Source organism: Aethalodelphis obliquidens, unplaced genomic scaffold (genome assembly GCF_003676395.1).
Source record: "Aethalodelphis obliquidens isolate GAN/ISIS:26980383/991018 unplaced genomic scaffold, ASM367639v1 scaffold27, whole genome shotgun sequence".
In the NCBI taxonomy this organism is placed as follows: Eukaryota; Metazoa; Chordata; class Mammalia; order Artiodactyla; family Delphinidae; genus Aethalodelphis; species Aethalodelphis obliquidens.
In genome coordinates, this window is record NW_020837971.1 from 24,401,658 (window position 1) to 24,428,932 (window position 27,275).

Consider the following 27,275-nt stretch of genomic DNA (forward strand, 5'->3'; position numbering starts at 1 on the left):
ATCTGCATGACTTATAAATGCAATGACATTTGCAACATTAACAGAAGATTTGACCTTTTGTGTCCCGTATTCTGGGATATGGCGTTTTAGCACATTGGGTTTCTCCTTTTCTTCCTGTTTATTGTTCAAAGGCATACCTTGAAGCATGAACTTCATGAGTACAGCAACTCAAAGCCTAGAAAAGAATCCCTAAGAGCAGAACACAGCAGAGTAAAACACAATTAAATTTTAACCTTTCAAGCTTTAAAAGATCCTAGTAGTTTCATTTCCTCCTGACCAAAATTAAATTAGATCCCTAAAGATGCAAGGAAATATACCGGCAGAAACACAATTACATTAAAGCACACGTCATTTATTCATGGCAGTATAAACATGTGTGTGTTTCACAAATGTTACTTATTGATTCAACAACAACAACAAAGGATTACATCTTTCATTTTGACAATGAGACAATGGTAGAATTGGGAGAAAAATCATAAAACCCTAAATTGTAACTTCTTTTAGAAAGCATAATTCATGTGATATATGTGAACCAAAATCATTCAATCAAAACGATCCGTAATTGGCTTAATCCTTAACGTTTAAAAATATCTCTAGTATAGAATTATGTTCAGGAAAGATATATTTTAATGAAATCTTGCTTCAGCAAAGAAATACCACAAGAAAGTGTTTTTCTTTGCTCACAAGCTACTGTCACTCAAAAACTTAATTGGATACTGTTAAGTTGTAAAATAAAATCAGTGCAGTCCTCCATTGGGGTTTTAGAAGAATGTTACTCAAAGCGGGTTGAGAAACATTTCAACTCTGAAGTGTCTGACTGGAAACCATTCTGAGGAGCAGACACGGTGATTTGATGTGTTTTTCTAACTATAAAATGCAAACGGTGGGGTTTACAAAGCCTTTTAGAGCCACATCTGAGCACTTTGTATTTGAAAATACTCTGAGGACAATAATTCTGAGAATGACAGAGTTTTAGAAATATAAAAATTGTTTGAAAATTAATGTTTACTACATATGGTGCTAGTTTTGCTTGTATAATTAGAAGGTACCTAGATATTTCCTTAGACCATTGGTATTCAAACTGGAATGTGCTACAGAAACCAGGGAGACTTGTTTAAACCGAGACTGCAGGGCTCCTACCCTAGGGTTTTAGATTTCGGGGTTGAGCCTGAGAACCTTCATTTCTGCCAAGCTCCCAAGAGATGCAAATGCAGCTATTATGGGGACCAACACACTTTGAAAACCACTGACTTGAACGGTAATTATTAATCCAAATTAATAAAAAGAAAATACATCTATATTATATTTCTTTCTATATTCCCCTAAATTTATAATCTGTGAAATTCTGGTCACACTTTTTGTAAATGATACAGGGTACCCAGTTCAAATTATTTAATTTTGCTAAAGCATTGACTGAAAAGCTCTTTAATCCCTATTTTTTTAAAAGCATCTTTTGTAAGAAAAAATGGTATGCTTTCATCTCATAACATAAAATGTCATCCAGGGTTAGAGAAACGGTGCATTTAAATCACTGAATTGTTATTTAGACACATGTAAGCATAATCTAGTAAAAGGACAACAAAAAATAGATTAGCCTTGGGGGCCTCAGTTTCCTTAAAATTAAAATGGAATGTTTGACCTGGACAAACTCTGACAGCCTTTCCAGCTCCAGAAGGAATGTCAATTCCTTCCCATGTCCCAGGAAGCCGGCCCATCTCGCCTTGGCAAAGACAGTAACTGAATCAGAGGAACTGCCCAAAAGTCTGCAGAAAAGAATGACCTTTCAGGGTGTAATTAACAAAGTGTTTCAAAACAGAAAATGAAGGAGAGAATGAGATTGGACTGCCTGCCCTGTGTCTTCCAGCTCCTCTGCCGCCCACTCGCTCCTTTGATCTCTGAATCTTAATTATAACAAAAGACGAGGTTTTATTTCTCTGAACAGCATCTTCTTCAGCGCTTAGACAGGCAGGTTCTGTGGGTGCTCACGACCGGTGGACGGATCAGAAGGTGGTGCGGTTTGTTGCTGCTCAGTCGCAAAATTAACAAATACCTGAAAGAAATGATGAAAATAATTAACTTCGAGGAACACTCAACCCTTTGTTCTCAACTATTACAGGGAACATCTTCTCCAAGCCCTGCCCAGCTTTTCCTAAGACTCATAACCATTCATTCACAGCACCCCTTCCTAAATCACCCTCAACGGGTAGGTCTTCTGAGGACCCAACTCCAGGAATGATAAACATTTCTGGAAATTCTCGATGCCTCAAGCACGGCTTTAGATTGAACCTGTGATCTAATTTCACCTTCTGGGACTCAGGGAACCAAGCACTTTTCTTCCCAAAGTCAGCTCACTTACAGTGGAGCCCCTTTACTTATTGGCGGGGGCCGGTGGGTAAGTGGGGATGGGAAGGCTGACGGGGCCTGATCCGTTTACTGAGCGACCAATGAAATTATGAGCAGATGGAAACCCTGAACGTCGAATATTTACCTTGAGTGGAGAGCACACTCACCATCTTTATCAGAATTTTGCAAACTCAAATGGTGATTAATAAAAGAAATGGTGATCTCAAGAAGTATAATCTGGCTCATTTTTAAATCGGCTGGAGTAGGCCTCAAGAAAAACAACGTGGTGACGCCTTTGAGGTACCAGACCTGCTCCAGAGGGGTGTGCTTGATGGAGTAATATTTGATACTCAGGAAGTTTTTATTGTCCTCCAGAACTCTGAACGGGCTAAGCACGCCCATCTTTTTGGCACATGGTATTCCAATAAATTAAGGTGCTGCCCCTAAAAGCAAAAAAAAAAAAAAAATTGGATCACAGGATTAGGAATCTTAAGCAAAATTGATCACACTATATTTAATTGCCAAATAAATTATCTTTTTGCAAACCATACCTTTAAATACTAACTAGGTGTGGGGGTTAGTTTTGTGAGTCTCCAGAGAATGGTCATGGGCTACGATTCACCACAAGGCATATTTGATAAGAGGTGTCCCCCCAGGTGGGGTGGCCTCTCTGCCCCTTTCTGCCCCCCCTCGCCTTGCCACAAGTCTGGGAAGCCCTCTCTAGGGGAAAGAAGACACCTATCGACGGCTGAGAAGAAGGGGGTATATGTGACATCACAGAGATGCACAGAGACACCTGAACCTCACACCGGGGCACCCGGCCATCCCCACCGTTAGCTGACCAACTCCTGGTGAGATGTTTAACTGTTCTGAGCCTCATTTCCACGGGTGCACATGGAGATCCCAACAGCGGGTTCATGGGGTAGTTTAGAGTGGTCCTTGAACCACTGTGACTTGGACAGCATGCTTCTCGCCGGGTAGGATTTTACCAAATTGTCGTGGATGAAATAGACACACAAGGCGTAGCTCCTTTACGGACTACAATCTATTAGAAGTTACGACAAACTGGAATCATGGGGTCATCCAAGAGAACAGCAGGTGGCGCTTCTCAGACATTTGTGTGTACAAGGATCGCCTGGTCCCCTTGGGAAAGTGCAGGTTTGGGGTCAGTATGCTGGGGACTGAGATGCTGCAGCTCTCACCTGCTCCCAGGTGATGAAGACCTGCTGGCTCAGGGACCACACTTTGCATCAAGTGTGTAGAGGGTTGTGATCTCAAGCCCAGGGCCCTTCTTGTGAATGAATGTTGAAATCCCTGAGTCTACAAACCCCACAGCAAATGCATGGGAGAAATTAACTTTTGTATCTTCCATCCTCAACAAAACAAACTGTGTGATGAAGTTGTTCCCACAGAAAAGGGGGGATGAGTAACCACCATCTGCTCTGGGTGACACAACAAGGGGAAAAGCAGGCTTGTCGTCCTTCAGCGAGGTCAGGTGAGATCCACCACCCCTGCTATTTTGCGGGGAGAGGTGTGGCCTGTACTTTGCAATGAGGCCAGAACAATAAGCGATATCTTTTGAGAGCAAATAATTAAAACAGGGGAAAAGACAAGTACACTTATAAGATGTTTTTAGCTCAAAACAAAGAAGTAATGTACAATATTAGCACTACCTTAAACTGGATTCCTGGAAACGAGAGCTTCAAGCAGCCGGAAACAGCGTTGTGTTGATTTGCTTCGTTGCAGAGCCAAACCTTGACTGTATAACTATCACCAAACCTGAGAGTTGAATTTTAAAAATAAGGTTACTATTGTATAGTCCTAAGATGGATAAACTCTAAGTCCATTTTCACAGGAAGGCAGAAAAAGAAAGTAACTATTCCAAATTGTTGGAAAATTTTGTGTTCTCAAAAATAGAATATTCAGGAAGTAATTATAACTCACTTATGCAGTTTGCTGTAATTCATTGACACAGAGACTGATTTCTCTTTTCAAAAAATCAGCAAATTCTGGAATCAACACCTAGTCCATACAAGAGGGAGGGTGAAAGTGTGAAAGCAAAGTACTGAGTTAAGAAGGCAGAGCTGGGCTGGAGACGGACCCTGAGAACATCCCAGCTTCAAGGGATGACAGTGTGGCTGGGGAGGATGGAAGGGAATAGGGGCTGCTTACGGGATGAAGCCAGGCATTCGTTTATCACAGAAAACAACTCTCCCAACTGTACTTAACCCTGCGGGCCCTGTGACTACAGGGGCCCCTTGGCCTGACATTGCAGAGCTGTGGGCGGTAGGTCTGCTGGGGTCTGAGCGACCACACCCAAGGTTACATTCGTACCATACACAACCTCAAACAGTGACCTCCAAGAATGCATGGGGCTTCCCAAAACATGAGTGTTTATTCTACTGCATACCCCAGATGCCCCGCATCTCAGTAAAGATCTATGGAATGAAAGCAAGTACACACATATATCAAGATGTTAGCAATTTTTCGTTGGTTATCTTCACTGACGTATGTACCCCAAGTACCTAGAACTAATAAATATTAGTCAAATGAATGAATGAATGGATGAAAAAAGGCATGCTCAGAGCCTTACAAGCACCTTCATTTACAGAGCATTGCTGGGGAAATGGTTACATTTAAGGAAGTTTTCCGTAAGTGAGATTGACTAACACGTTTATGGGTAAAGCACTTTTCCGGTGAATCTACCTGGTGAAGAAGAGGCCAAAGGTAGCGTGGCCACACTTCAGGGACTTGGATCAGCCTTGTGAACACCCAGAGATCCTCGTCCTCGTTCTGTGTCCCAGCCTCCTGCCCTGCTTTCAGATCCCCCGAGACCTGTGTGTGACTCCAACGGCCGCCCGCTATTTCGACCTAACGGTTTCCAGGCCACTCAGGGCTGACAGGTTGCAGAGGACAGAACATCGGTGAAAGCAGCCGGAGACGCAGGTCGCCTGAGTTCGCTCTCGGGACTCTCTGAGGCCGACCCCCGCCCGGGTCAGCACAGGACGTGTGTGTTCTGTCGCCCTGTCCGCTCCGGGTCCGTGTCAGACGCGGTGCTGCCGAGGTGCAAGGGTCCCTGCTCCGTGTCTACGACAACATCCCGGGCGGGTGCGCATTTAATATTCCCCATAGGGAAGAGCTGAAGCCCAGATCCTTGAATGGCCCCCACGGGGAGGGGCTGCTTCAGGAGCTGCTGCCCATCAGAGAGCTCGCAGCTGTCCTGGAGGGGACAGGCTGGAGGGGGACAGCTGAAGGATGGGGAGGTGCTCCTGGTCAGGTGGTGATGATGATCCTGGGGGCAAAGGTCAAAGCATTTGGACAGCCTGGGTGTGATCCAGCCCCCTCTCCCCAACCCCCATCCTCACTTCAGACCTCTGACCCCAGGGAGTCAACTATTCCCACCTCGGTTCCCTCATCTAGAAAATGGGATCATGGAACCAGCTCCCCGAGGAGGCTGTCAGAGAGCTGAGCGCGTGAACCCCTGTAGCTTAGGTGGGACAGTGCCTGGCACTGAGGAAGCAGGTGAATAAATGTGCAGTGAAACTAAGGTTCTGCCCAGGACGTGGCCAAAATGAAGGAGCCCTTTCTCTGGTGTGAAGATGCTCACAATTTATCTGGGGAAGTTAGACAAAGCAAATAAAAAATCAGAACACAGATGGACCTAGAGGTTATCATACTGAGTGAAGTAAGTCAGACAGAGAAAGACAAATATCATGTGATATCGCTTATATGTGGAATCTAAAATATGACACAAATGAACCTATCTATGAAACAGAAACAGACTCGCAGACATAGAGAACAGACTTGTGGTTGCAAGCGGGGGTTGTTGGATGGAGTGGGAGTTTGGGATTAGCAGATGCAAACTATTATATACAGACTAGATAAACAACAATATCCTACTATAGAGCACAAGAAACTATATTCAATATCCTGTGATAAAACACAATGGAAAAGAATATAAAATATATATTATATATATACCTGAATCACTGTGCTGTACAGCAGAAATCAACACAACATTGTAAGTCACCTAGACTTCAATAAAATAAATTTTAAAAATCAGGACACACATTTGCTGCATTTGCTACATAAAAATACAAGGGTGAGAGGCAACACTGAGTAAGCAGAAATGACTTTACTCTTTCACACACACTACGATCCAATTCACATTCACAGGAATGGCAGCCCTCCAGGCGTATTTTCCTAATGCATTTTAAAAAATGCAAAATTCCAATAATTGTCTAACAAGTTCTCACTATAAGAATATATACATATTAATGTTTAAAATTCAGCTTTACTCTAGAGAATCTGAATTACACAGTTCTTTAACAAAAAAAAAACTCAAGAGAATATGTTTCTGAAATTGGTTGGCAAATTCCTGAGGATCTCTCTAGAATGCTCAACAAGACATGTAGACAGAAAGTTATAAAAGCACAGCATCTTCAATAGCTAAGAGAATCTTTGCAGATTATCAGATGCATTCACGATGCGAGTATCTAATTTATGTTAGCCTTCCTTTCTCATTTCTGCCTATAACCTACACACGTTTATGGAAATGATCTAAATTCCACAAAGGATTTATTTGATTCATGTGCTTTCCAGTCTAAAAGCTTTCAAAGGAACCAAGGAGTCATTCGCTTATATAGTCACTCATTCCTCTCACATTTCCAGACAACAGATCATGTCCACATCCTTTGCAAAGTCGGCTATTACATAAAGGTAAATAAACAGTGTCATCTTCCAGTGAAGGCACCTGTAAGCATTCGACCACTGCTGGGATACAACATTTAGGTACCACAAACATTCAGTGTAAAACACCTAATAAACACTAAAACAGGGGAGCAGGCAATGCACTAATGGAATAACAAACACACACACGTGTATTATAAAAGCCAATGAGAGAATAAGGAGGGCTGGCTGAGTGGTGGATACTTGTCGGTTATATTCAAGCTCCAAACAGTCCTCTCTAATCGCCCACGAGCATGGCATTCTTGATATGAATACTTTCACATCAAGTACTTCATTATATTATATTATGTTATATTATATTATATTATATTATATTATATTATATATTACAGTAAGTCCCCTACATAAAAATGAGTTCCATTCCGAGAGCTCATTCATAAGTCCAATTTGTTCATAAGTCCAACAAAGTTAGTCTAGGTACACAACTAACCCAGTCGGCTATATAGTACTGTACTGTAATAGGTTTATAATACTTTTTATAATACTTTTCACACAAGTAACACATAAAAAACAAACACAAAAAATAAAGAAAACATTTTTAATCTACAGGACAGTACACTAGTATAGTACAAGAGCTGGCTTTTCTTAGCAGTACCAGCTACATCACTGCTGCTTTTATGCTTGCTTCCAGACACCCTGGGCTTGAAATAAAGATACTGGACTACTGTACTCTACACAGTCCTGTACAGTAAAGTACACAAAAGCACAACCACTTGTAGAGGATGCATGCACGTGACAATGTATGCCAGACACGTGAACTAACTTATGTGATTGGACATGTGAACGCATGTTCGCATCTTTGAAAGTTCGCAACCTGAAGGTTGGTACATAGGGGAATTACTGTATACTAGATTAGATTAGATTAGATTAGCATTAGATTAGATCATATGATATCATATCATATCATATCATATATTTATAATAATATTGTGAGCCCCAAAGAGGTCTGGGCTTCTCACCATGACTCAGCTTATCACTAGCAGAGACGGGACTACCCAGGCCTTCTGACTCAAAACCACGTCTCTCCAGGGCCAGGGACTTTATTACTTCCACTTCAGTTAAGTCTGTTTCAGAAACCTTTCTAACCACTGCAGATGCAAATCCGAATGGTCCTGAGAAGTATGAAGGGAAGGCATTAACATAAAGAGAGCCTCTCACTACTGGGCATATACCCTGAGAAAACCATAATTCAAAAAGAGTCATGTACCACAATGGTCATTGCAGCTCTATTTACAATAGCCAGGACATGGAAGCAACCTAAGTGTCCATCAACAGATGAATGGATAAAGAAGATGTGGCACATATATACAATAGAATATTACTCAGCCATAAAAAAGAATGAAATTGAGTTATTTTTAGTGAGGTGGATGGACCTAGAGTCTGTCACACAGAGTGAAGTAAGTCAGAAAGAGAAAAACAAATACCGTATGCTAACACATATATATGGAATCTAAGAAAGAAAAGGTCATGAAGAACCTAGAGGCAAGATGGGAATAAAGACACAGACCTACTAGAGAATGGACTTGAGGATATGGAGAGGGGGAAGTGTAAGCTGTGACAAAGTGAGAGAGTGGTATGGACATATATACACTACCAAATGTAAAATAGATAGCTAGTGGGAAGCAGCCGCATAGCACAGGGAGATCAGCTCGGTGCTTTGTGACCACCTAGAGGGGTGGGATAGGGAGGGTGGGAGGGAGGGAGATGCAAAAGGGAGGAGATATGGGGATATATGTTTATGTATAACTGATTCACTTTGTTATAAAGCAGAAACTAACACACCATTGTACAGCAATTATACTCCAATAAAGATGTTGGGGAAAAAAAAAAGAGAGCCTCTGACAGCTAACGAATGAAAAGCAGCCTTTGGCAGCTGGCACCAGCATTCCTCCCAGGGAAGAAAGGGACTTTGGAAAGAGCCTCTGTGAACTTCTGAGTTTAAAGGCAAGATCTCGGGGGGCAGGTGACACGGCCTCACAGTGAAGAGAAGGTTGATCCATGTTCACACACCTCTGAGCATGAAGATTCCTCTCTACAGCCAGGGTGCCAGGTTCTTAAATGACCCCACCAGCCGCAGATCCAGAATTCAGAGCACAGATCAAAGCTGCCACGAGCAAAGGCCAGCAGAACTGTCTCAGAACTTGGAGGCCACGCAGCCTTCACAGAAAGATTGGACATCTTCCCTCTGAAGTCAAACTCCTAAGGCAACTATTACATAAAGAGAAGAGATAAACAACAAGGTCCTACAGTAGAGCACAGGGAACTCTATTCAGTATCCTGGGATAATCCATAATGGAAAAGAATATGAAAAGAAAGGATATATATATACATGTATAACTGAGTCACTTTGCTGTACAGCAGAAACTAACACAACATGGTAAATCAACTAAACTCCAATAACATATAAGAAAATCAATAAAGTCAAACTCTTGGGCTCAGCCCACCAGGCTCTCCACGACCTGAAGCATGCCCTCACCTTCGGCTTTTCATTCTGCTCATACCTGATCCCTTTTCTCCATTTATTCAACATGTTGATTTGGTGCTCCATGTGCAAGGTCCTATGCTGAGTGTGGAAGCCTTGGCCTCCAAAGGTTCCCTTGGGCTCTCAGGGTCAGGATGCCCTTCTCCTGTGCATCCCCATGTGTGGAGCATCCTCCTATTTGATCAGCTGCTACAGCAAAGCTGCTCGAAGGCAGGGCCCATCAGCTCTCCTGCCTGGCGTCCAGGTACTGTTTGATGAATCAGTGCGTGGATTAAATTTTTTGTTAAAATTTCTCTCCTAAATGAAAAGCAAAATGGGCTGAATATTTCTATAGGTGTTCTTTTCTTTGGGGGAGAATTGAAAAGGACCATTTTTAAAGCATGAGGCAATAGTCAGGTCAGCAGGATGGTAAAGTAAGCACCCACTCCTGCAGCACTAGACCCCTGTCACCTGCCCAGCCAGCACCATGGACCACGTTGTTTTCAGGGTGCTGAGATTTCAGCTTAAGACCAGGGCCCTCATCCAGCTTCCTGCATTTTTTTCACGATCTCTCAACATTTTTCTTCATTTCAGAAATGCCTTAGAATCTAGATAGATAAAAGATACATTTTAAGGCTGGTAGTAGTACATGTGATTTTCTGTATTTCTCAATCCTGATAAGTAGACATTTCTTTTCTTATTCTTTTCATTTTTAAAGAGAAACTTGAGATATAAGTTTAACTACTACCCATAAAGTTGAAACCCTGACACCATGATTTCTACTCTGAGTAACAGAAGATAACTTTCACTCAGAGTGTGGAAGGGGGAGTCAACAGAGGTCTTTATTGTTGAAATAAATTATTTATGTGATTTTCTGATCAATAGAAGCATAAAAATGCTTCTAAATGTGTAATAATCCTCCTGCATAAAAGTAGGGGCCAAGGGCTTCCCTGGTGGCGCAGTGGTTGAGAGTCCCCCTGCTGATGCAGGTGACATGGGTTCGTGCCCCGGTCTGGGAAGATCCCACATGCCGCGGAGCAGCTAGGCCCGTGAGCCATGGCCGCTGAGTCTGTGCGTCCGGAGCCTGTGCGCCACAATGGGAGAGGCCACAACAGTGAGAGGCCCGCGTAACACAAAAAAAAAAAAAAAAAAAAAGTAGGGGCCAATAGGAAACTATAAAAATTATTTCACTGAGCAGGTTGGTTCAGTTTAGTAGAAAACCACATAAGCCATCTGAAAACAAATGTCCTATCATTGGGTGGGATTCCAGGCACAGCCCCACTGAATCTCAGTAGGAAACGCAGGCCCTAACTTGGAAATGTTACAGAGTGGCACGTTTTCCTAAAGCAAACACGATCAGAAACTTGATCGTGAAAGAGAATGGCATTTCTGTGGTGTAGGTATCTGTGCATCCTGGGTGACGTCAGTACAAGAAGGGAAGAGTCTTTGGGAAAAGGAGACATTTTGAGCAGCTGGATGGATGTCCTGTCACATCAGGCTCCATAACATGGCAAACCCTGGGGGTCTGCCTGCTGACAGACTCAGCCGCCACACTGTGCTCACACCACCGTCCCCGCAGAGGTGGTGGGAACTAAAATAGTCATTCTCACCTTGATTTTTCTCTCTGAGCCTTTCAACATAATTAGGCAAATGCCCCACGGAAAAAAGGCCAGGGCAATTTTCCTCCCAGCTGGGTGAGTGCTGCCTAGCGAGACGGCCCAAGCACTCACAGGTGAGACCTCAGGAGGGAAACAGCATCATTAAGATGGGGAACCTCAGAGCCTGCACTCCGCTCAGCTGCCCTGTGGGCAGTGATCACGGCTTCGTAAAGCCCTTCCAGGCAGGGTGAGGGCTCGGCTCCCTGCCCACAAGCAAATGCACTTGATTCTGACTGGCCGTGGTCTGGAGGTGTGGAGGGGGCATAGAAGGGATGATCCTCCCGGAAGATGTAATTAAAGCTCTTCTGAATTTCGCTTCCCAGATAATCTCTGTGGATTCCAGTCAGATCCCATGTAATACAGGCTTTAAAACAATAATGGAATAATGAGGAAAATGAATGATTTTCTTAGCAGAGAGGAATTAAGAGGCAGCCTCCCTCCCTTTGCTGAGAAAATGCTTCAAGAAACCAGACCCAGGGCGAAAGTCTCTGGGGCCTCAACGTGGCTGAAACATTCCTGCTGGACAGCAGGGTGGGTACATACTGACCACCAGAGGAGTCTGGCCAGCGAGCAACAGAGGGTGCGGGATGGGACTGGGTGGACAGGAAGCTCTGTGCTGCGCTGTGCCCGCCTCCCCCTCAGCTCCACGTTCAACATCAGGAAGACGACTAAGTTCACAGAACACTGGAGCCTGATGTGTTTGGGGGGACGAATAACGAGACGGGCACACAGCTGAGCCGACGTGATCCCAGGCCCAGCAGCAAGCACACGGGGTGGGGGGCCCATAGGTGCACAGACACAGCGGGGCGTGTGAAAAGGTGATGATACACCAGGAGCTCACAGGGCCCCTCGGACAGGGGACTCTGAACCTCACTGCCATGAATTCAGGCAGGTATTCCCATTTCCCATGGGCAGAGAAGACCCTAATGATATATGGGTTGTGAAAACAAGTCATCAAGACGGTAAATATTTTCTCAGTATTACCCTGGATTCCTCCAAGCATGAATTAAAAACTAGATGATCCATATCAAAGAAAATGTTAATTGGGATCATAAATTCTTCTAAAAAATAGAAGAGGAGGAACACTTCCCCACTGAGTTTATGAGGCCAGTATTACCAGGATACCAAACCAGGTAAAAGTATCAAAAGAGAAAAACAAACTAGAGACCAATATCTGTTATGAACATGGACACAAAAATGCTCAACAAAATACCAACAAACTGAACATAAAAAACAATTACATACCATTACCAAGTGTGATTTATCCTAGGAATGCAAGGTTGGTTTAACATCTGAAAATCAGCTAATGTAATACAATATGATCATCTCAATAGATGCAGAGAAAACATTTGGCAAAAGCCAACACTTTTTTATGATTAAAAACACTCAACAATGCAAGAATAAAAAGGAAGTTTCTACCTAGAGCTATTTTGTAAGAAAAATAAATAAAAGGCATCCATATTGAAAAGGAAGAAGTAAAATTACATTTATAAACGGCATGAGCTGTTTATAATATATGTAACATATTATATGTAATATATGTAATATAGAAATGCCTAAGGAATCCACTAAATACTGTAGGAACTCATAAATGTGTCCAGCAAGGTTGCAAGATACAAGAGCAATGCATAAAAGTGAACTGTACTTCTACACACTTGCAATGAACACTTAGAAAATGAAATTTTTTTTAAATTCCATTTATAATAGCATCAAAATAAATAAAACACTTAAGATTAAATTTAACAAAATAAATGCAGATTTTATAACTAGAAAACATTGTTAAAAGAAATTAAAGAAGATTTAAATACGCAGAAAAGCACACCACGTTCATGACTCAGAGGACTTAACATTGTTAAGACGGCAATATTCCTCAAATTGGTCTAGAGATTCAACATAATGTCTGTAAGACTCCGTGTTGAATTCTCTGTGGAAATTACAAGCTGATTCTAAAATTCATATGGAATTGCAGTGGACCTAGGCTAGCTAAAACAATCTTACAAAAGAGGAAAAAGCTCAAGGACTAACACTAATTTCAAAACTTACTTGAAAGCAGTGATCAAGACAGAGTTGTAGCATCAGGATAGATACATGGGTCAATGAAACAGAATTTGGTCCAGAAATAAGCCTATGGGCCTGTGGCCAACTGATTTCTGACAAGGTGGCCTGGACCATTCAATGGAAGAATCATCTTTTCATCAAATAGCTCTGAGAGAGCTGGATGCACATGCAATGCCCACAGTTGATACCAAAGCTTATGCAAAATGGATCAAATATCTAAATGTAAGTGTTAAAATGATGAAACTCTTAGAATCATGCATAGTGGAAAGTCTTCATTGTCTCTGATTTCACAATGGATTCTCAGATATGACACAAAAAACATGAAAAGCAAAAGAAACAATAGATAAGTTGGGCCTTTTCAAAATTAAAAACAACTGTGCTTCTAAGGATGTTATCAAAGTGAAAAGGCAAACCATGTATCAAGAGACAATATCTGCAAATCATCTATCTGAAAAGGGACTTGTACCCAGAGTATGCAACCCTTTCAAATACATAACAAAAAGACAACCTAATTTCTTTTAAATGGGCAAAAGATATGATTAGACATTTCTCCACAGAAGACATTCAAATGGGCAACAAGCACATGGACATATGTTCAACATCATTAGTCATCAGAGAAATGCAACTCAAAATCACAGCGAGATACTACTTAACATTCATTGGGATGGCTGGAATGAAAAGTCAGGTAATTAAAGTAACGGTAAGGATGTAGAGAAAATGGAACCTTCATTCACTGTTGATAGGAATGTAAAATGGTGCAGCCTATTTGGAAAACAGTCTGACAGTTCCTTCAATGGTTAAGCACAGAGTCACTATATGACCCAAAATTTTCACTCCAAGGTATATGCCCGAAGAAATAAAAATATATGTCCACACGAAAACTCATACCTGATTGCTTATGGCAACAGAATGCCTAATAGCCAAAAGGTGGAAACAATCCAACTGACAATCCATTGCCCATTGACAGTGGATAAACAAAGTGTTGTATATTATTTGGCCATAAAAAGAAATGAAGTACTGATAACACGGATAAACTTTCAAGTATTATGCTAAGTGAAAGCCGCCAGTCAGAAAAGACCACACACTATGTAATTCCATTAATATGCTAATAATAGACAGAAAGCAGACTGGTGAGGACTTAGAACTGGAATGAATAGAAGGGGGATAGCTAAAGGGATAGGGTTTCTTTTTGAGATGATGAAAATGTTCTAAAATTGGCTGCACATAACTGTGAATACACTGAATGATACACTTTAAATGGGAGAGTTACAGGACATGTGAAGTATATCTCAATTCATCTGTTAAAAAGCAAAGAAAGAGGGTGGCTACTTTTTAAAAAAAAATTGGTGACAAATGTTTGGGATTGTAGTAGTTTGTAAACATGGCCCCAACTCTCTGCACCCTCCCATGCCCACACCCTTCACCACATAGCCTTGCCGTGTTCTTGCCCTAAGAGGTTCCTGCCCTACTTTTCTACTCTTTTTCTTTAGCCACATGACTTGGTTTGGCAGGTGTGATGTGACCTCAGGCTTGAGTCGTACTTGTGCAGTTTGGCCATTCCGTTTTGTAGCCCCACTGCTCGGAGGCTTATCCCGGGAGAAGGATGAGAGACAGTTGGGACAGAGCTGCCAACCTGCAGCTTCAGGAGGACGAATGATGACCGTATAAGCCACTGCATCTTATAAACTTAATTTTGCTGCTCTATGTAACAAAATCTAACTCAGGGAAAAGTTTTTTTTTTTTTTTAATGCTTTTGATAAAACAGAACTCAAAATCAAATTTGTAAAATGCTTCTCAACTATGAAACCATGAAATGTTACAAGTTCGTGCATTTTTTTCTGAGTGCACACACACCCCTAAATTTTAAGCTAACTGAACCCATAGTAAATAAACTTCCCGAACTCCAATCTTGAATTATTTGAAAACGGAAAGATCGTTCTGACCTAAGAGAAATCCATTTCCTTGGCTAGGTGGGTCTTCTCGTGCTGAGACCGTGTTGAGAATCAGAATTCGCCATCCCGTGGTGCACGCTGAGCTTTGGAGGCATGTTTTCGCTGTCTGCATTGCACATTAGTTCTTGGCAGGCCGGGGCGCATCAGGGCTGAGTCTGGCTACCCCGCAGGGAAGTGACAGGAAGATACTGCCAAGGCTGTGGCAGCAATTAGGCCTGAATCACGCACCTGATGGTTCCTGTTAATGGGGACACTGAGTAAGACAGAGCCTGTTGCTAAAAGCAGCCAACGGAGGATGAATAACACAGAAGCTTCTGAGAGAAAAGCAGGTTTCACCCCGTCCAGAGATCAGTGGGATCGGAATGGAAGTCTTTATCAAAGGGGTTGATTGCTCTTATTAGTAGTTGTTCATTAAGCTGGACAGACCCCAAATGCTCCACAGCCTCCTCTGATTCCTCTTTCTAAGGCCAGTCGGAGAACCTGGAAGAAGATAGCGTTTAGTAAAGACCCCCCGTGCACTCTGGACTTTACATTCATTCACTCATTTATTTATTTGCTCAACAAATACCCTGAGCACTTGTCATGTATTGGGCACTGTCCCAAATGTCAGACATACAGTAATAAACAGAAACAAAGGGCTACCCTCAGGAGGTTTATATTCCATTGGGAAGAAGTTGAAAATAATCAGGTAAACACACCGATGCTGTGTTTCACATGTCAGAGTACGTCTGTTCAGATTTACAGATGAGTGACAGAAAACCCAAAGCAGCAGGATAGAACAAGCCTATAGTCTGAGGTCAGCCAGTGCAGAGGGGTAAGGCCTTCCTCTGGCCCATTCTGTCCTATTGCTCTGCGCACAGGCCCCCATTGCTGAGGTTGCTTCATCTCTGGCCATCACATTTGCATTCAGGTCAGAAGGAAGGAAGGGAGGGGCAGAAAAAGTGTATGCCCTTTCCTACAAAGTCACATCCTTGAAGTTTCTGGCACCTCTTCTATTATCTCTGTGCCCACACGTAGTTGTTGGTCGTGAGAGCTGGAAAATGCATTCTTATTTCCAGGTGGCCGTGATGCCAGCTAACCTCCAGGGGCTCTTCTGCTGCCATGAGCGGGTGGACTAGATACTGGAGAGCCCTCTGGAGTGGTGACTGTTGAGAGAACTGAGGGAAAAAAACATGCATTCATCTCGGGGAAAAAAGGACATCACGGCCTCAGGTGGGAAAATGACTGGTGTACCCGTCTACTTCTCTTCACAGTATTACAAAATATGTATGGTTGTCCCCATTAAGAGAAAGAAACAGCTTTCAGAAATGTGAAAGAACTTTTACAAGGTCCTAGAGGTGGTGTTACAAGTTTGACTCTAAATCTCAGCTGTCTCATCCAAGGGGGTCGGTCTGTGTTTCAGGAAGAGGGGAGTCTGTTTTCTCAGTAGATGCAACAGAAGAAGGGTCCACTCCCCTGCTGCAGCGCTTTGTCAGTCCATCAGTTTGGGGTCAGGTGAGTGGGGATGACGGCTGTAGTATGAAAGGGATAAGGAACTCAGGAGTCGAGCATTGACTTTGAAAACTGCTTCTTTCAATTGTAACTCTGTGTTCTAAGCCAACCGCCTAAATTCTTTAGGTCCGAGTTTCTTTAGGGTGAAGTGGGTAAACTCATAGCTATCACATTGTAAGGATTAAATGAGATAATGCACAAAAAGCACCTGGCAAATGGCCTGAGTTTGGTAACCTTTCAATAGATGTAAGAGCACGGATGAGGGCCCCGACCTGTCACATCCGTGTTCACAAACAGTGATGCAAAGGTGTGAAGAGCCTGGCTATCCTCTCCCTCTGTCTCCCAAGAGTCAGCCGTCACCACCAGCTTTAGGCTTCTTTCCCTGGCTCCTGCCAGGGCGAAGGGCACAGGGCAGAACACAGAGCAGTTTCTTCCTTATGAAGCCCCGAGGCAGCTCCTGGAGCTCACAGAGACATGTCTCCGCTCCCCCCGACCCCAGCCATCCTGGTGCCCTGATTTCTCCTCGACAGCCCCATCTTCCATCTCCCAGACCCGAGGGTTAGTGACCATGATGGCTCCTCCCTCCCTGACTCCCCAGACCAGCCGGCTGTAAAGCTCTATTCTATTGTTCTGCAAACCCCCCACCAATGCTTTCTTCCCCTCACGCCCTGTCCCCAGCCGACTCCAGTCCATCTTAATTAACCTCCAGCTAAAGAACAAGAATCGCCTTTTAATTGCCATTCCTGCTCCTGTTTCTCGTTCCTTCCCTTTGTTCCCTCACATTTCACCCCAGCATTTAAGTCTTCCTTGGTCTAACCCCAAAGACTGTCTTCAAGTGGATGCCCCGCTATTCACCCTGGGCCTGTGTGACAGTCCAGCTCTTGTCAAACTCGATTTGTGCTGTTTACCTCCAGGTCTCTCCCAGCACCAGAAATGCATGCATAGTTGAGTCACCTCCCGTGAATACACTTGGTTGAAATGCCTCCTCTTCCACGAAGCCACCCCACCAATCCATCACTTAAAACACTGGGCTAGTGTTGTCTCCTCCTAACCCCTACTGGGTGCAGCACTTACAGTCTCTTGTATAATTTCTGATTTGTTCTTTAGGGTTCATGCCTTATTCATCTCTCCAGCTCAACACCCTGTGACTACACAGACACCCCAAAACATTTGATGACTATTGCATCACACAGCGTTTTGTTCACCAAATCACCACAGCGTGTTGTGTTTACGTTTCTGTGTATGCATGTCTGTCTGACACCAGACTTACTGACTCGGGGGAACCACACCTGCGTTGGGCTCCTGAGACAGGCCCTCAGCAAATGTGCGTGAATGAACAGGAATCACGATGTGAGTCTGAATCCAGGGAGAAATCTCTCATCACTTCCGTTCCCCATCTTCACTGTGGGTGAGAAGCAGTCTGTTCGTTCTTGAGGGAAAATACAAGAAAATGATAGCACGGTGCCCCCTTTGGTAAAGTGACTGCTCTGGATGACATCACTCATGAGCTGAATGCCCAAGACCAGAGGCATCCGTCCAAAATGCCCAGCAGGAGAAGAGCATACAGATCAGAAACGCTTAGGGCAACACTGACCATGTTCACGCAACGCGGTGTCATGAAGGCAAACGTGATGACGAATTCCACGGGTCAGCCAGGTGTCCACATGCTGAGGAGAGCTATCTCCTTTCTGAGGAGTAAAAGAAATACACCTGATAAAGAAGCAAATTGCTCCCTCAAAAATAGGGACAAAGGAAGTGAAGAATGATAAATAAGTAAATATTTTGTGAGACCCCACTGAGGCATCTCTCAGCTTAGGAACATGTTAAGTGAGTGGGTGTTAGAAACTTAGTGACAATGAGAACACACAGAAACACCGCCAAGAGGAAGATCAACAGGGGAGAGCAATTGGCCCAGATGTGGTTGTAGACCGGGCAGGGTCTGCATCCGTACACATCTGCACAGCCCCAGGATGCACCCCAGTGGGAAGCAGGCTGGGTGTGAGGTGACCATCCTGGGGGCTCAGGAGTCAGATGGGCCACAGGTGAGTCCCAGCCCCATGATGGCTTCACTCCCTTTACTTGTTACATAGGGATGATCATGAAGATACACGTCGCAGAATAAAGTGGAACCAGAGTGCTTGGGTTCAAATCCAACCTTTCCACTTACTAACCAGTGACCCTGGAAATGACACTCAACCTTTCCAGTCTTATTGTCTGTGCCTGTAAAAAGGGGTCATAACGATGGCTACTGGGTTGGTGGTCATGAGGAATAAGCTACCTGATACGTGTAGAACACTCAGGACTGGTGTCATCTCATGCTAGATAATCTACACACAGTACTTACTCCAGGAGGGAAGAGAACATGTAACCAATGGCTACCAGATAAAGGGTGAGACCTGGGACTCATAGGAGAAGGGCTGTTCCATAGGCTGTGGAAGTGAGAATGGAAAACAGGAGTGACTCCTGGGAAGGGGCCTGATCACCGAGGAGAGGGGGTCTGGGACTGCAGGTTATGGTTGCGCTCTACAAATTTCAGAAAAGACAACTTCCTTAGCCGGGGCAAAAGGGGGAGGGACGCGTTCCCAAATTTCTTGAGCCTGAAGGGGTCACCCAGGGGCACTGGCACCTCTCCTGTTCCGACTGGAAATGGGGAAAGGAAAGCCGCAGACGGCGTCCAGGCCCCAGGGCCACTGAGCACAGGCAGTGGAGGCTGGGGTGGGGGAGGATTAGGGGAGGGCAGGTCCTCCAGGAGGAAGGAAGACGTCATCATGGGGGGATCCGGCCGAGTGCGGAGAAGGACGGAGTGAGAACGCAGCTGAGGAGGGTCTGAGCTCACAGTGGCAAGAGGCCTGCGGTGGAACAGGGCAGGGACCACATCGCACATCACAAGGTTGACGCAGAGGCCAGAGGGCTCAGGGTGGGGGGAGATAGGGGGCGTGGAAGGGGAGAAAATGCCACTCTCCCCAGAGAGACCGCGCCTCGGAAATTCCCTACTCTAGACCCTGTCTGTCCTTCTGGCCAACCAGTTTCCACTTTTAGACAAATCGGGATGGGACGCTGTCTGAAGCTGGGATGAGCAGGACGCAGCCCCGAGCCAGAGCCCGGAAAAGTCCCTGAGTAACTCCCAGGAACTGAAATCTAGCATTGGCTTCTTTCCTGAAATGATAAAGTATGACTCCATGATTATCAAACTTGAACTTGGCTGGTTCTTTGTTTATGAACACAAAGAACATTTAAAAATATATTAGAATGCCAACTCTACGGTTAAACACAGTGTTTAATTATTTACAGCTGTCACTTAAGACACCTTAAGAAGTTAAAAGAAGACAGTCTTGAAGTTGAGGGAAAAAAAAAAATAGGACGGCCAATTAGGAAAGGAGTGAATTTAGAGCCTGGCAACATTAGCCCTCCTGGGGGATCAAAGCCTAAACACTTCAGGACCCTGTGCATCCTCTTTGGAATAGTTCTCCTGGGTTCCCTGGGCCCAGGGGTCCAGGGCCAGCTGCTGCTGACCCCAGGCTCCATCCCTGAGACAGTAAGGATGCCTGAGCACACAGCCATCCTGGGGCGGACAGAGGACAGAGGCTGTGCTCTCCAGGAGTGTAGGGTCTAATTGGAACCAGGCAGGATTGGCACAGACAGACCTCCTGGCAGGGAGGATGCAGTTACCTGCCAAAGAAGAGGACAGGTTGTCGCCGTGAGGAGAAAACAAGGAAGGGAAGTGTGGAGCCTTAGAGAGGCCATGGGTCCCCCCACAAGGAAGGAGGACGGTGCTGGCAGCTTGGCGGGGACGCAGTCACGGCTGGGAGGTGTCTGAGAGAGGCTGCAAGTGCGGGACAACGAGGCAAGGGAGAGATATTCAGAGGAGGTGGGGGGCATCCTCGTGACCCCAACCTGTCAACTTCCCAGTGCCCTCCAGGCCCGCGGGCTCCTGGGTGTCATTTTTTACATCTGAGCTGGGACCAGACTGAGGTTGGAAGGAGAAGAAGATGCTTTTCTCACTCAGACCCTGAAACTTCTGCAAAATGAGGTCACCCAGGGCCCAGGGGATCGGCTTGTGGGATGAAATGCCCCAGGTGTGGAGCTGGCCCCTCTTCAGGCCTGTTCCCAGTTCCTCCCATTCACTGTCCCTCCCCTGCCAGCCCGGAGAGCCGAGCAAGAATTCAGTGCCCTCCTAACCAGATTTACTCAGAGACTTCCCTACATCCTCCAACCAAACCTCCCTGCCGCCAGATGCCACGGTTGGTACTTCTCCTGTGATGCATACCTATTAGGCCTGTGACACCACAGGTGAAGTGAGCCTCACTCCCCGGGTGACGGGCACCCAATGGGAGAGACTCCATAGGACCAACTGATCCCTCCTCACTGGGCTCACGCATGGCCCCTCCTCTCAGGAGCTCTGACGAACTCTTCGGTCCAATCATCTCCTGATAGGGTGGCCTTACACACCTCACATTTCCTACAAATGCAGTTAATGGAGCCCGGAGGGCGGGGGCAGTCTGGGTGGGCAGCAGGATGCTGGGCTGTGATGCTCAGAAAGGAGTAGGGGAAGGGACTCGCGTCCTTTGGAGGAGCATTCTCTGATGGGGGAGGATGAGTGGGTTGCCCTTTGGGCCCAGGAAAGGAATTCAAACGAGCAAAGGTGGAAGGAAAAGAATCAGGGCACTGAGAGTCGAGAGTGGATGAAAAGCACCCAAGAAGAGGGAGTGCAGCCCGGGATGGCCTGGACCTGGTCTCGCCTGCAGGCTGGGGGTGACATGGCGGCTCTGAGGTCTGGGAGGCACCTGTCTCCCCTGCACCATCTGCGGGGCTGTGCCGGCCCAGCGGATGGGGCAGGGAGGGCAGGGCCTGTGCTCTCCTTCTGTGTCTCTTGTTCTGTCTGTTTACCTCTCCTACACCCGCCCACATGCTCTTCCTCCCTTCCTACTTCTGTGGCTCTTGGTTTTACCCATCCCTGCATCCGTTTCCCCTCCCGCCCCACCTGGAAGATGGATTCTGTGCCCAGTTGAAACGGAGCAGGACTCTATGGTCCTTTCCCACCGTGTCCCCCACCTGCCTTTTGTCTGGGGAAAAACTTTAACCAAAGAGTAAGTTTAATCAGAGAAGTGAGAAAATGCAGAAACCAAGGAAAACAGTCCAACAAGACTAAACAATAACAGTTTAGTCATTAGGCAAAGTCAAGGACCTTTAGTTGCTCCTCAAGGGCTACAGATAATATTCTGAGCCATGTCCTGTGAGCTGTCTTGTAGATACTGAAACCCCCAGCAGATGGAAGAAGTGAACTACATGATGACCAGACTGTAGCCATGACATGAGCCGCCACAATTCCGAGAACTGGCCTCAACGAAATGGGAACAAACCATCCCTGGAACTGAAGACTAACTGTCCTTAAAACGATCAGGATGACGCTGATCAGACCACCAATGACCAATTTCAAGGTGACTGTCACAGCTGACTGCTGTTTCTGCACATAGCCCCCTCCCTCTGTCTATAAAAGCTCTTGCCCACTGGTTGTCACTGGCGGGGAGTCAGCCTTTGGACAGGAGCCCACCCTCCCCCTCCCCAGGATGCTGGCCTCTGAAATAAAGCAAACCTGCCTTTCCACCAACCTTGCCTCCTTGCTGGCTTTTGAGCGGCAAGCAGGCAGACCCCACTCTGGGTTGCACAGTGAGCTGTTATTCCAGCGGGGCCCCTGGCTGCCATCAGCATTGCATATTCTGGGATTTTCCTGAGGGTTTCTAGTGGCTGATGACGGGTCCAGACCAGCACTGGGATTTGGAAGCTGAACAGGGGCTAAACCTTCACTACTTCCTGGCTCCCCACTCCTCTGTCTCTCTCTGTGGGCTCTCCTGCACCTGCCCTCGTGGTTAGGGGGTTCCCAAGGACACACCCCGGCATCGCCCCTCTACAGGGTTTCTGCAGCTCCCGCCCTCAGCTCCCGCTTCAGACCATGTCTCCTGACCCAGGCAGGACCCAGCCCAGCCACCTCCATGTCTCCACAGGGAAACCCCTAACTCAGGTCTGAGCCCAACCTCAGGTCCATCTCTCAAACATCGCTTCATCCTGAGTTCTCTCCTCAGAGCCCCCCACCCCCACTCTCTCTTCTTCATTCTCTCCTCACTCTTTTCACATTCCCTCCGTCCCCAAATCACGGGATCACCCTGGACTCTCCTCCTCGGCTGCTGCCTTTGCTGACATGCTCAGCATCACACTGTCTGGACTCGGGGCTCAGGAACATTCATTTCCACGGCTTCATCCTGGCTTTCATCGTCTCTCACAAAACCCATCACAGAAGCTCTCTCTGACCCGCTATATCCTGACTCTCTCTGGGGGCACAGCGGGATGGGTCACTCAGGTCAAACTGCCTGTGGCAGTAACAGCAGCAGGCACCCCAGCATGACCAGAGCAGGGCCCTCTTCTAAGTTCTCTCACATGCGTGTGGTCCTCACGACAACCATCCCACAGCTGGGGATACTGAGACCCAGACACCGTGTGACAGGCTCCATCCAGGGGCAGCCAGACCAGGCCTTCATCTGCCAGGGATCCCCCTGCAGGAACCCAGCGGGGCCTCCACAAAATGGTCCAAATCGTACCTCTGGACTCATCACCCAAGGTCACAGCAGACACCGGGCAAGAAACCTCCTTCTGCCCCGGTAACAAGCCTGCTCACGTAGTCAGGGCAACAAGGCTGAAAGCCAGGAAGCTGGTCCCCTGTCTGCTTCACCACCCTCAGGGCAAGCGAGCGCAGGGACTGCGGACTTCAGGGATGTTCGGGATGCTGGCAGAAGGGCAGGTACCGGGTGGAGGGAGGAGCCTCTTGCAGTCCCCCACACCCCAGGGATGGAAGTGGGCACCACGTTGATGACCCCCAGGTTTAGGAGTCCAGCGTTCCATAAAAATGATCAATCCCGTGTTCTCCATCTCAATATTATGGAAAGACATGTAGTCAGTTTGTCATAGGAAAATACCAACTTTACAAACTATTTTTAAATGTATTAAGTTCAAGGTTCCAGTGACTAACCCACAAGCCATCTGTTAACAGAATTCTATGGTACACATTGCTATGTTCCAATTGGATAACCAGCAGGGACCTACTGTAGAGCACAGGGAGCTCTGCTCAATGTTATGTAACAAACTCGGAGGGAAAAGAATTTGAAAAGGAATGGATACATGTATATGCATAACTGAAAAAAAAATGTATCCTAGGGGGAAAAAAAGAATTCTACGGTTCGTATTTACTAACGATCCATCCTCACCCCTATTACACATGATCAGACCTAAAACTCAGAGGCAGACGAGAGCGATGAGCACACAGACCAGAGCAGCAAGAGGAGGCACCTCCCCACAGCCTCCCCTCCCCCGCCCCTTCCAGAGAGGTCGGCAAACCTCTTGAAAGGCAAGTAGCTAAACTCAGACATACATCACCTGACCATCAGGCAAGGGCTATAAAACTTTATGTGAGCATTCATAAAGGCGCGGGAGCGTGAAATATTATTTTCCTTTTGATGACCCTCATTAAAGGTGAGCAGAGCACATGTTGAGAACAGTTTCCAGCGGGTTTATCTGATGAAGGATTGACATGAAGCGACAGTGAGCATGACCAACCAGCAGCGCCCGGCTCTCAGCTGCTGGAAAATTGTCGTCCACTCCCCAACGCGGCATCTCCATCCAAACATTCATGGTATTTTCTCCATAAAATAAAAATATTTCAACCTAATATATATATGAATTTAACAAATCTCTACTTGGGAATTCTTTAAAAACATTGAAAAACTGAAAATGAAAAAAGATGTATCAACATATATGAATAAATTACTCTATATCAAAAGGAACAGATTAAACAACAAATTTAAAAGAAATTAGAGGCATACCTTGGAGATACTGCAGGTTCCATTCCAGACCACCACAATACAGCAAATATCGCAATTAAAGGAGTGACACAATATTTTTGGTTTCCTGGTGCATATTAAGTTATGTTTATGCTATACTGTATTCTAATAAGTGTGCAATAACATTATATCTAAAAATGTCCATAGCTTAATTTAAAACAATACTTTGTTGCTAAAAAATGCAAACTGTCATCTGAGCCTTCAGTGAGTCATACTCTTTTTGCTGGTGGAGGGTTTGAAATATTGCAAGAATTACCAAAATGTGACACAGAGACAGAATATGAGCAAATGTTATTAGAAAAATGGTGCCAACAGACTTGTTCAACGCAGGGTGGCCACAAACCTTCAACCTGTAAAAAATGCAGTATCTGTGAAATGCAATGAAAGCAAAGCACAATAATACATGGTATGCCTTGTAAACTCTGAAAATAGCTTAGGCAACACTGAATTTTAAAAAAAAAGTTATACGGGGACACAAAAACACTCATACAACTTGATAACAAAATCATTATGATTCCAAAAGGTAAATGGAGAAGAAAGTGTATTCTTCTTCTAAAATTAATTCTTCTTCTAAAAGTATTCTTCTTCTAAAAAAGACAATTAACCAGGAAGAAATCTAAGCGATTAAAGCGTGCTAAGTCTCTAGTCTATTAGTTGAACTAAGAAGCAACCACAAGGACCGTCTTTCACCCTCTTGAATCAATGGGGGCCTTTCTCCAGATGCAGCACTGGCTACTGACCCTCTCTAGGTGAGGAATATGTCAGAACAATCTTTCTACGTGGTATTTTGTATCAATGAGGATACTTTTGATCCTTGTTTCACCTTGACTGTGTAATGGTATTTCCAACCCTCCCAGTGTCACCACAATGACAGCATGTGTCTTCATGGGCAGAAGACAGTAAGACCTTGGTCGGGTGGTGGGGGAAGCTGGGCTCTGCAGAGCTGATGGTGGGCACCCCTGGTGATGGTGTTTCACACACAAACATGCCCCTCCCCTCTCAGCCTCCATCTCCCCTTCTGTGCCCCTGAGGTGCATGGACCTCCAGTTATAACCGCATCAAGCTACTAATTCACAGGAAACATTTAAGTGGAAAGATGGCAACGCACCTGTTTTTGATGTGCTGTGGGGAACCCAGACACTGGAAGCTGTCATGGACCATGATGGCAAGTCTCGGGCACACGGCCCCACACTCCTCCATGCTGGGAGACAAGACCCAGGGGTGAGCCATGGCCCCAGGCACAGGGCTTGAATCAACAGTGAGATAAGCAAGGAGACAGATACACCATTACTGAAAAGCAGCTAATTTCCCATAGAGGAACCTCACAAAACCCAAAGAAGTACTTTGGAAATGGATAAGACTTTATTTAGGTGGCCAACTATACAACTAACAAAATATTAGTAGCTTTTCCATCTACTAGGAAGACCAGTTACAAAATATGTAGGAGAGAACCTTTAAGCAATAATCCAAAAGAGCAAAATAGATCAGAATGACTATCATAAAAAATGTGAAAGTCTTATGGAAAGAAAGATTTACTAATGGACCTAAATGAAATCTTGAATCAATGGAAAGATGTGTCAGAAAAAGGGAAAAGAATGAACATGTTTTAAATGGGAAATTATTATAGTATAAAAATTATTGTAATATAAATTTGTAAGTTTAAAATATAAGTATAAATATAAAATAAATTTTGTATACAATATAAATAAAAATCATATTTTAATGCAGTATGTAATACATAAATAATAAATAATACAGTATATAATACATAATAAATAGATTGTAATTTGTAACTATAATTTAGCTTGTAATATAATTTAATATTATGTTGATATAAAGTATTCTATCAAGACTTATAATTTACAATTTTATCATTATAAGTATGTAAAAGTATAATACAAATTATAAGAAGGATTTAGTATAATATTGACCAAAATTTTAAGCTTATCACTCCCCATAAGAAAAATTAAGAGGCAGAAGAAGGTCACACAAGAAGAGAAGTGAAAGAAGACTCACCCCAGAAAATATTAATATTTTCTTAAATAATTAAAGTGAGACAGTATGCTAAGGAATTACAAGACAGGTCACTGGAACAAGATAAGACAGTGCAGATGAGACATTAGTATTTTAAATACATAGGTAACCAGAGGATGGAAACATTCTAAGCATAAGAGTAATGGAAGAAACTGCAAAGGAAAAGTTTGATGTACTTGACAATGCAAAACTACAAGCTTCTTTTTTTTTTACATCTTTATTGGAGTATAATTGCTTTACAATGGTGTGTTAGTTTCTGCTTTATAACAAAGTGAATCAGTTATACATATACATATGTTCCCATATCTCTTCCCTCTTGCGTCTCCCTCCCTCCCCCCCCCCCCCATCCCACTCCTCCAGGCGGTCACAAAACACCGAGCTGATCTCCCTGTGCTATGCGGCTGCTTCCCACTAGCTATCTACCTTAAGTTTGGTAGTGTATATATGTCCATGCCTCTCTTTCGCTTTGTCACAGCTTACCCTTCCCCCTCCCCATATCCTCACGTCCAATCTCTAGTAGGTCTGTGTCTTTATTCCTGTCTTACCCCTAGGTTCTTCATGACATTTTTTTTCTTAAATTCCATATATATATGTGTGTGTGTGTGTGTGTGTGTGTGTGTGTGTGTGTGTGTGTGTGTGT

At 44.7% G+C, this 27,275-nt stretch overlaps 1 protein-coding gene across 1 annotated transcript in view; it reads right to left on the reverse strand.

Moving 5' to 3' along the window:
* Window positions 1-1,957: 1,957 nt before the first annotated feature.
* The window catches only part of ABCA13 (ATP binding cassette subfamily A member 13), a 296,583-nt gene continuing 271,265 nt past the window's right edge, over window positions 1,958-27,275 (reverse strand). The window contains 5 exon segments of the mRNA XM_027124171.1: window positions 1,958-2,050; window positions 2,653-2,729; window positions 2,732-2,786; window positions 4,017-4,122; window positions 25,710-25,802. Of these exon segments, the coding sequence (XP_026979972.1) occupies window positions 1,958-2,050; window positions 2,653-2,729; window positions 2,732-2,786; window positions 4,017-4,122; window positions 25,710-25,802 (424 nt within the window).